The following is an 11,492-nucleotide window of genomic DNA, read 5'->3' as shown; positions in this document are numbered from 1 at the left end:
GGTAACCTTACATGAAACAAAGGTATCTGGGAGTGAATTAAGAATAGGACCACTATCCCTTAAGCAATACAACTACTATCTTTCAAGCCTAACAAAACCTCTTAACCATGCTCTCTTTTATGAATACGGCACTTCATTAGCTGCAACTCATAATTCCTACAATGGTTTATGACTACCGTTACCAAGATCTAAGTTAAATTGTCTGCTCTTAGTGTGTTCAAGCCTAATATCAAAATCACAAGATTTTAAATCTGATATGTTTATACTAATCTAAATCACAAGATTCGGGCTTTGTGCCTCGAGAGGAATCTCATCCCATGAAGACTGATTCATACCACTACATTCAACATGACTTTGAGTCCTAGTCAAGAAATATATAATGCATCATGTATTTATCCACATGTAACACCACCACGTTCAAGCCTAGTACTATAGCCAATCCATCGACTCCTACTAACCAATCCTTCTAACAATTCCTCCTCCTCTCGTCATCTCTATCAATTGAAATTTCATGCATTACTATCCAGAACTAACGAACTACTCTCACCTAACTATTACTCATAGTAGAACTTCATTCATCCTTCATCCACTTTTATAACCTTAGATGGAATAAGCACAGTACTGCTACCAACATAAGAAACATCAACCTTTTCCTTCTATCATCACTCAACTACTATCATGAACATCACTCTGTAACTAAAAAGGATCACTGAAAGAGCTTTTTTAATTGGGATCAAATCATTAATTTGTGATACTGATTATACTATGAGACGCGAGTACTTATCTAATAGGTTCAAATCATGAAGCTGATATTCATATATTTTTTTCTTGCTATGCTTGAGATCAATGAGCTAAAATGTTTGCCCCTCATTCCAGAAAATGAGCATAGATGTGAATCTATCTAAAGTGTATAAGCATAGGTCAAGGACATAATTCTGATACTAGAAGCATCAACATGATGTTGTAACAACCAAACTTTGAGAAATACTCTAGAGTATGAATGGATTGATATAACACTATCACTCTTTAAAAACACCTCTATCGAATTTTATCACTTGACTTGGTTTCTCGTCTCATCATCTTCCCCTCACATATATGGATCTATCCATTCATCTTTACACTAGTCTATACTCAATTTACTCTAATACTCATGAAAGGCTAATCTCTTGGCCATTGAACTCTCCATACGCAGGTACTACGATTCCTTCTAAGGGCTCTTTCTAATATGTTTCACTTAACTTCTTTCTGCATATATAGAGGTCTTTCTATAATCTTTGCCCGCATTGTCTTATAAAGTAACTTATAATTCTAAATAGTCTTACTTCTCCTTCTTAGCCTACTAATATCGTACCTCTAAGTTCATATCTACCTAACCGGAGGAAATTTGATCTATATTAAAGAGGTTCATCATTGTCTTGGCCATATAAAATACTAACATCAGCCTACTCCACATTGACAACTCAAATATACTATCTAGGCACACATAGAAAATCATAAACGTAATTGGGATTTCGTCTGACTACATACAATTTCAGGTACACCTCCTAATCCTTTGTTAATCTAATGACTTAGCCACATTTCATTGATCTCATCTAAGGATCATAATATCACACTTTTACCACTCACATTTATTGCAAAGTAACTCCTTAATTCTTCACCTTCTTATGTCAAACCTATCAGACAAATATCAAAACTAGCATCATTACAACGACACTCATATCAAATTCAATGTTAGTGTCTACTACTAAATATGGATATATATATAATTGCTCACATCGTATTCCACTTACGACTACCAATATAATATCCCACTAAGATCTCATGACAAATAGCCAATCCTTGTCTCCTAGTCTACCTATGATTACATTCCCTTTACCTTTCACAACTTAAGTACTATTTACCATTTACTATTCATCGTTGCCTAATTAGTTCTAAAACCATCTGAATACCATAGGGATCTCCCTTCAAAAATCATAAGCCTATCTTAGGTCTATCACCTCATGAATATTGTGTTATTTTATTCGAGACCTATACTTGGTCTTCACAAACACAAAATTACATCGACATAATAACCAGACGAAAGTTAGGCGTAAAAATGGTTTCATCCCCACCATCGATTTATAAATTTCCATTTTCCTTCTTATTAAAGTATACTCAAATTCATCCTAACTAGTAACTATTCATCTACCTCTATCATGAAATTCATACAAGATTATTATTCATGAGCCCACACATAAAGAAAAACTCCTTGTTAATGACTTACTAGGTACACAACTACAACTTACATCTTCTCCAAAATAACTATCCCAATTTTAAAGGCTATTACACTTCTAAATGCATACTTCTAACTTGTAGGCAGTTCTACTACTACTAGATCATAGCATTACAACTCATACTATCTTTGGGGTGAAAATATTACTCAAGCATTCTAGAGCACAGTTCCATTTTAAAAGGTACTACCTGAAACAAGGTTTGGAAGAGATAATATGAGAGAATATCTTGATTTTAGTTCGAATTCACTATTCAGGTGAATAAGGTGCATTTTTCGAATCAATGCACTAAATGCACAGTAATGGGCTTCTCTCAAGCCCGATGCAATCTCTTTACTTTTGAAGACTTTACCTGAGAGTAAATCATCGATAATGATTTTGGATATGCTATTTCAACTACCTTGAGTATGATGAGAAGCCGAATGGATTTGAGAAAAGCACGAGTCTGAAGAAGTTCCTTATGGCACAATTCTATTGCACGATCTAGAGTAAGAGAGAAGGGAAACTTTTGTTAAATGTCTGTAGTCCCTTGTTTATAGAAATGGGGATCCTACTGACATGGAATCATAGACACCCTATGACACTAGAAATATGTGCTATAACACCAATTTTATCACGCTCGGAGCCTACACCTTCACATGACCGACAGTCAAGAACCATTTGGTCCCCAAGCGAACCCTTGGCCTAGCTAACTACAGGCATAAGAATCAAAATGATATTCAAAATCTTTAAACAGATGGCCATTTAAATCATTTAAATTAAATCTTTGAAATAATGTTTTGAAATACTTAACATGAATAAGTTCCAATAAAATCATCGGGAGAAAAACATGGGAAAACACATCTAGCTCTGTCGATCTATGAAGCCTCACGATAGGTGTTGGGACAAGACCCACGACACCTTAATAATACTAAACAAAATATAAATGTGGAGTCCTCTAAAAAAAGGAGGTCTCAACAGAAGGTATTAAGAAGTGTGAAGTGATCTTATTAAAGTACCTGTTTATGATTCCAAACACCTATATTTGTTGGGAAAAGACCTACAACACCTTAATAATAGTAAACAATATATAAAAAGTGGAGTCCTCCAAAAAAAAAAGGAGGTATCAACAAAAGGTATTAAGAAGTGTGAAGTGATCTCATCGAAGCATCTGTTGGGGATTCGAAATACCTATATTTGTATCATAAGAAAACATGCAAGTCGGATGACAGTAAATACATTGAAAGTACGAGTATAAAATATGGCTGATTAAATAAATAAATTAACTGAAGGACTAAAAGAGAGAGTAACGAGAATAAATACATGAATATGAAGTGAAAATCATTTAAGCTTTACAATAACATATATTCTAAAGCAATATGAAAATGATATACTTTTCTTTGTGGAGAGTTTCTTTAACCGACAACCAATACTATGAGCCTAGAAATAATACAACATTTTACCCACGCTGTAAGGGTCATCATATACTGTGACGGGGTATAGAATGTTATTGTAACTATGAGTCCATCTAATAGGCCTTCTCAAAGGCACTGATGAGTCACACAATAGATTGGTGTGGTCTTATCCTATAGTAGCTACATAGTTTTATGGGAATTGAATTTAAAATAAACTCTTACCCAATTCTATGCTCGATATTATTCCCAAAATATTCAATATCCTTTATGCTAAATCACCATTTACAAAGAATGGGACTATTACTTTACTTTACTTTTCACTTCGCTCAATATCCCTTTACAAAGAAATGGATTATTATTTTACTTGAGTACTTTTAAAAAACATCAATCATGCTATTTCTTTTTCTCAATATCAAATAGTACATATGAAATAATTTGATTCTTCATTTAAAGAATTTAGTTCAAAACTTGTATTTAAAACGTATACTTATGAACTTATCTTTCAAGTCCAAGATCGATATATAAAAACTTTAAAACTATTTATACTTTTTTGATGATAATATTCTCTTTCTCAATGTAAAGATTGATACATTCAGAACCCTTTAAGTTCCCTTAAACTCCTTTTAAAAATAATGCTTTTAAGATTTTCAATAAAACTCACTTTAGTTTCCAGAATTATGTAAGAAAAATTACTGGCTCAAAATACTTTTAGAAAAAGTCAATATATAGGTTGCATGTGGAACTACAAGCATGAAAAATGATTCGAGCATTTCAATACTTAAAGTACCACAATTTCATAATATAGGAACCTTATAAAAGTGAGTGTAGAACCCTAGATTCAACATGTTACTGACTCAATTAAAATGTAGGGCGTGATGAGGAACTAGTCCAACACTACGAAAAACAAAGTTCTTTGTGAAATTGACGAAGCTCAAAGATTCTCGAAATCATAGCTTTTCTCATCTTGGAACCTTTATCTAATGACTTGAAGTGTTACTGAATATAAAAAAACTGATTAATGTGTTCTAAGTCCTTAACTAGGTGAAAATGTCGTGGTTTATTCTTAGAATAGGCGTTAAAATGACGTAGTTTATGTACCAAAAACATAGGTAAAAGACCAAGACAACCCCAACATAAAAAAATGATGGACTGCCCTTCAAGGAAGGCTTCACGGACCTTTTAAGGGTCCATGGTCCGTGAAACACTTAACGGGCAGTGTAACTGTCCGTGAATCTTCACCTGTCTGATAAAGGCCTTACTAAAACATGCATAACTTTTTACTCTGAACTTTAAATGAGGCAAACTTGGTGGCTTTGGAAAAGAGGACTCAAAGTCCTTTAATTTGATAGGTCATGGACCACCTATTCCATTATTTTCTTAGGATATGATCATTTAAAATTGACCTAAGTAAAATATCATATGGAAACTCAATCGGTAAGAAAAATTTCTACTCAAACAATGTGCTAGGTGATTTTAGGGACCTTAATTCATATCCGAAGTCATTCTTGCATTTAAGTAATTGAACTAGTCCAACACTTTGATTATTCTTAATAACCCTGAAGCAAAGTACTCGGCGAAATTGATGAAGCTCATAAAGATGCTTGAAATTATAGCTTTTCTCCTCTTGGAATCTTTTTCTAATAGACTTGAAGTGTTAATGAATGTAAAAGTATCGAGTAACACTTTCTAAGTCCTTAACTAGGTGAAAACGTCGTGGTTTATTCTTAAAATAGGCCTTAAAATGACATAGTTTAAGTACTAAATGCAAAGGAGAAAGACCAAAACAACCTTAGCTTAAAAACTGACCAAGTTTCCTTAAGGAAGGCTTCATGGACTGTGTAATTCTCCACGGTCCGTGAACAATTCATGGATATAGTTGTTCGTGAACCTTCACCTGTCTGACTGACAGGGCCTTAGTAAACGGGCATAACTTTTTATTCCGGACTTCAAATGAGGCAAACTAGGTGGTGTCGGAAATAGGAATCAAAGACCTTAAATATCATAGCTCATGGATCACCTAATTTATTTTTTTAGAGATATGATCATTTCAAAATTTACCCAAAAAACTTTCAACTCAACTTTGTGCTAGGGGATTCTAGGGACCTTAATGCATATCCAAAATCATTCCCACATTTAAGGAATTGAACTATTCCAAAACTATTCATAGACTTACATTCCAAGAAGAAAAAAGTTCTTAGAGAAATTGACAAAGCTCGAAAGATGCTTGAAATTGTAACTTTTCATCTCTTGGAATCTTTATATAATGATTTGAAGTGTTAATGAACTTAAAAGAATTGCTTAATACTTTCTAAGTTCTTAACTAGGTGAAAACGTCGTGATTTAGGCTTAGAATAGGGGTTAAAACGACGTAGGTAAGTACCAAACACATTGAGAAAAGACAAACACAACCCCAACTTAAAAAAATAACGGAGTGCCCTTCAAGGAATGCTTCACCGTACGTTTAAGGCTCCACTGTCAGTGAAACAATTCATGGGACGCATCGCCATATGTGAACCTTCACTTGTTTGATAAGGCCCTACTAAATTATGCATAACTTTTTACTCCGGACTTTAACAGAGGCAAACTTGGTGGTGTTGGAAAGAGAACTCAAAAACCTGCAATTTGATAGGTCATGGATCACCTAATTCATTATTTTCTAACAGATATGATCATTTGAAATTCACCCAAGTAAGATCTCATATTGAAACTCAATCGGCGAGAAAGCTTTCAACTCAACTTTGTTCTAGGGGATTCTAGGGACCTTAATTCATATCCGAAATCATTCCCACATTTTAGGAACTGAACTTAACTTAGAAGCTGAAGGAGTCAGCGATATGGAAGAATGAACGGTCTGTACAAGGCCTCATTGGACATATAGGAAACCGGCAGAGGACCCCAAGTCAGGCAGCCTTTGAGGGATGGAATGCCCCCTATTCGGCCCGTACACTTGTAAACAGACCATCTAGTGATCCATACAACTGAGTCCAAATTATGGTGTCCCTAAACGACCATCCATTATTCCTAAACTTCTAGTGGTGCCCTAAATGCGCCCTTTAGGGTATCGTGAAGGGTCACTAGCCTGTTTTAGGCTTGTGGAGTTGACCGTTAGCTCTCTTTAGCCTTTCTCGAAGTACAAGGTGTAGGAATGATTCAAATTTTAAGAGTAGAATTACGAGGTATTATAGGAATATTCGAATCGTAACTTCGATTTTTTTGGGTGTTACATAAATCCACCTCATTTTATCCTGGGTCAGTCATATATGATCTTCGTCTCATATCCCTCTTAATCTCCTAATCCATCACCAAAACCTTGTGCTGGGTAGCAAGATTCTCATGCAGAATAACCCTGCAGTCTTTACAAAGACGTCTATCACATTTTCCTAAGGAGTAAGTAATATTTATGAGATCTTACCTATCTTGCTCGGAAAGGTAACAAAGTAATTTTCCCTCTTTGGATAGCAAGAGTAAGCAATCACCAACACAAAAGCTTTAGCAAAATCCAAAAGCAAAGCTCCACCTCCAATTCATTACCCAAAACCAAAACCTTATTAAAACCATCGAGACCACTAAATGTTGTCTTGATATGGACATTAGAATATCCATCACTGAAGATATTCTTAATGTTTGGTACACCTCATTAAAATACTCCCAAAATATTTTTTTGTTCTCCTCATCCAAGGTTACTTGAGGCGCATAAGCACTAATGATGTTCAAAGTAATCCCTCCAACGACTAGCTTATTCATCATTATCCTTTTATTGATCCTCCTAATCTCCACCACTTTCTTGCTAACATCCCCTTCTATAAAAATACCTATTCCATTTCTATCTCTCGATCCTCCTGACTACCACAACTTAAACTAATCCGTATTTTGTGCCTTGGTACCTACCCATCTGGTCTCCTGGACACAAGCTAAATTTTCTTCCATTTTATGAGAATCTTCACTTTCTCTATGGACTTCCCCGTGAGCGATCTTATGTTACAAGACCCTACTCTCAGCTTAGGCGAATCATAACCTACTTACACTACTTACCCTAACCTCAACCTTGATCAAAGACATTGTTCTAGTTCATTTCATTCACAAAAGCCACTAGAAATATGTAAACTATAAAAGAATATGCATTAAAATATTAGATCAGATGAACAAGATAGTGAGCAACTATACTATAAATAAAAGAACTTATGTACAGTAAATTACAATGCAATAAAGACTAAAGAGTATGAATTCCTAATCTAAACATTACTATCAATCCATAAAACAACAAAAATAATCAGACTGTAAGGTACGAATAAAGGTTGTAGAATCAGACTATCCAAATAGAAAATCCAACTGCAACATCAAATTCTAGAACCTTAACAGCTACATCTATGTTCTTATAAATAGTCATAGTGATTTCAGTAGTATGGCTTACATTAATGAGAAGTGTTTCATTTATTGTTGCTTTGAGCATATCATTGTTGTTTTTGAGTAGTGTATGTTTTTTCCTAATGCATGTCTTCTTGATTTTGCGAGACTGAAATTTGAGGATGAATTATTTTCAAGAAGACAGAAATCATAACATTTACGGTAGCATACCTTTATTAAAGTTTTTGAGTTCAATGAAGAGGCAATGATAGTATGCTAGGGCCAATAATGGCACCGAGTATCGACCCCGCATAGGGGTATGTCGAGTCATGTAGAAATTATAAATTTTATCTTAGCCATGCATAGTACATAACGTAATATATAAATATTTATATAGAAATGCACACAATACAATTGCTCATCACGCAAATCTTGGCCTAAATGGTTTACACACATAAATCAGCCTTATTACATTGTTTTACACATAAAATAGGTGCCTTCTTAATTATTTGTTTACATAGTCAAAGCCAAGCCATGCGACACTGAAAGTTTGTTAGTAGTGGCAAGGTGAGTAGCAGTAGCAAACATATTTTGCCCAGTAATATTTGTGACCCCATGGTTTGTACTTCTTAAAAATACCATATTTCGCTCCATAGTAATGCTTGCAATGATAACTACATTTGTAAGAGTATTGACAAGGTCCATTCCACTTGTCATTTTTTTTCCAACAGTATTTGCCTTCTACCATTTGTATTTCTCCAAAAATGAAAAATTGAAATTTAATTTAAAAAATCATTTTGAAAATTCATAATCTTAAACAAATCATTATATTTGATAGGTATAGAATCATGACGATTCACCAATTGTAGCAACACGGAAGAGGCAAAAGAGGAGGGCGAGAATAGTAATGTACTTTGCCATAACTTATATTTTCTGTTGATTTTCTTGGTGACAAAACAAACCATTGAAATAATGGTATTTATAGTGTTGGAAACTCAAGTTCTCAACTTAATTCCATTTGATTTATCCAAGGATTACGTTTGATGTTTGATCATTAGTCATAAGATGGATAATTAAATTATGGCACATCAAGTACAACGAAATAGTCCAACACAATTACCATTTCTTTTGTTTTAAAGAACTTGAATTGATCAAAGAGACATTTGAGTGATAAAAGCTTCTACTAATTGATCAATTCTATATCTCCACGAATTCCTTTAATGAGATCACCACCCCTTTGTGTTAATACATGTTATTTTAACAATTGTGCTCATTGTTATGGACTACTTCGTCGAACTTAAGATCGTGGACTAAGATTCAAGTCTTTGATCTACGTCAAATCTCAGGTGGGGGTCAAGTCTTGAGTCAAGGTTGGGATTAGGTATCAGGTTGGGGACAGGGTCTTGGGTTTACGTAGGAGTTGGGTTTGGGTAAGGTATCGAGTGGTGGTCGAAGTCAAAGTTAGTTCTTCGATTACAGTTAGGCTCGGGTCTTAAGTTGGGGTTTGAGTTGGATCTTGGGTCAGGGTTAGGGTCGAGTCTTAGGTAAGGGTTAGCATTGGGGTCAAATCTTTAGTTGGGGTAAGATCTCGGCGTTGAGGTGTTGATTCAAGGTCGGGTCTCGAATCCGAATAGGAGTCGGGTTTCTAGTCAAGATCGAGGCAAGTCTCATACAGGGGTTTTCTTGGGTCGGTTCTCGAGATCGGGGTTAAATTCCATATCGAATATCGAGGTTGAGTTCTTAGTCAGAAACTATTTTCCTAAAAAGTATTTTTTTTGACTCTATAGCTAAAATAAAAAATGTTTTTAAGAAAAATATTTTCTTATTCACCAGCTAAACACTATAAACAGAAAAAAAAGTTAGAAACCAATTTATTTTCCAAGAAATATTTTCATGGAAAACATTTTACTTTATACCAAACGCACCCCAAATTCTAAAACCTTAAAAGCGACATCTATGTTCTACAAAATAGTCATAGTGATTTGAGTACTATGACTTAGATTAGTTAAGTGATTCTTTTATTGTTGTTTTGGTCATGATATTGTTGTTTTTGAGTAATGGATGTTGTTTATTAATGCATGTCTTTTTATTTTGTGAGATTCAATTCCTTTGACAAATTATTTTCAAAGAGAGGGGAATCAAAGCATCCATGGTGGTATACCTCCATTAAAGTTGATGAGTTCAATGAAGAGGCAATGATAGTTATTAAGTCAACATTCAGTTATATTTAGAGGTTTGATAGGTAAGCAAATTAGCTATGCTTCAGTTTGACCTCAGTATCCTTTATCAATGATTTCAGTACTATGATTTATATTAATGAAAAGTATTTCATTTACAAGACCTCCGTTCGAATGCTTTTAGACTATGTTTTCGCTCATATTAGGCTATATGGCTTTTCTAATGCTATATTATGGGTATGATCGGACCAGCAATGAACATTGGGTTTCAATCTTGCATAAAATCTAGGCTTGGGGAGTCGCATGTATGTTGAGTCATGTAGTTATTATTTGTTATAGCTTAACCCTGCATGATACTTCACACAATAAATATTCATATATAAAAACACCATAGTTCACATCAATTAATACTCATAGAAAAGCATACAGTACAATTGCACATCACGCAAATCTTGGCCAGAATGATTACACACATAATTATTTGTTTACATTGTCAAAGCCAAGTCATGCGACACTCAAAGTTTCTTAGTAGTGGCAAGGTGAGTAACAGTAGCATGCATATTTTGCCCAGTAATATTTGTGACCCCATGGTTTGTAATTCTTACAAATACCATATTTAGCTCCATAGTAATGCTTGCAATGATAACTACATTTGTAAGAGTATTGACAAGGTTCATTCCACATGTCACTTTTTTTCCAACAGTATTTACCTTCTGCCATTTGTATTTCTGCAAAAATGAGAAAAATACTTTTAAATTTTTTTTTGAAAATTCATAACCTTAAACAAATCATTTTATTTGATAGATGTGCAGAATCATGACGACTCACCAGTTGCAGCAACAAGGAAGAGGCAAAAGAGCAGGGCGAGAAAAGTAGTGTAGTTTGCCATATCTCTTATTTTCTGTTGATTTGTTGGTGAAGAAACAAACAATTGAAATGGTGGTATTTATAGTGTTGGAAACTCAAGTTGTCAACTTAATTCCATTTGATTTGTTCAAGGATTACGATGGATGTTTGATTGATTAGTCATAAGAGATGGATAATTTAATTATTACACATCAAGTACAAAGAATAGTCCAACACAATTAGCATTTCTTTACTTGTAAAGAATTTGAATTAATCAAAGAGCTATTAGTGTGATAAAGTCTTCTACTAATTGATCAATTCTATATCCCTACCAATGCCTTTTATATGGTCACCACCCCTTTGTGTTAATGCATGTTAGTCTGTTGATACTTGCACTTGTACTATGTACTAAAAGCAAGTCAAGATCAACATGCATCCTTGTTTATAGGACAAATCCTAGA

The 11,492-nt window shown here is 34.3% G+C and overlaps 1 protein-coding gene across 1 annotated transcript; it reads right to left on the bottom strand.

Annotated features, from left to right (window-relative positions):
* Nucleotides 1-10,557: 10,557 nt before the first annotated feature.
* On the bottom strand, nucleotides 10,558-11,148 carry LOC107025679 (defensin-like protein 19). The gene is made up of 2 exons (XM_015226443.2): nucleotides 11,014-11,148; nucleotides 10,558-10,913 (listed from the first exon to the last, which is right to left on the bottom strand). Exons 1-2 carry the CDS (start codon nucleotides 11,072-11,074, stop codon nucleotides 10,711-10,713), a joined length of 264 nt encoding a protein of 87 aa, XP_015081929.1. The 5' UTR covers nucleotides 11,075-11,148; the 3' UTR covers nucleotides 10,558-10,710.
* Nucleotides 11,149-11,492: the final 344 nt, after the last annotated feature.

The sequence above is a fragment of the Solanum pennellii genome, chromosome 7 (assembly GCF_001406875.1).
Source record: "Solanum pennellii chromosome 7, SPENNV200".
NCBI lineage: Eukaryota > Viridiplantae > Streptophyta > Magnoliopsida > Solanales > Solanaceae > Solanum > Solanum pennellii.
Note: the sequence above shows the minus strand (reverse complement) of the source record. Positions and strands in the feature narration are given on the sequence as shown.

What these genes read in the sequence shown, in the direction of transcription:
- LOC107025679 (XM_015226443.2), bottom strand. Translation starts at nt 11,074, where the DNA reads ATGGCAAACTACACTACTTTTCTCGCCCTGCTCTTTTGCCTCTTCCTT. An exon ending in CTTCCTTGTTGCTGCAACTG is followed by an intron (nt 10,914 to 11,013) that starts GTGAGTCGTCAT and finishes TCATTTTTGCAG; the next exon opens with AAATACAAATGGCAGAAGGT.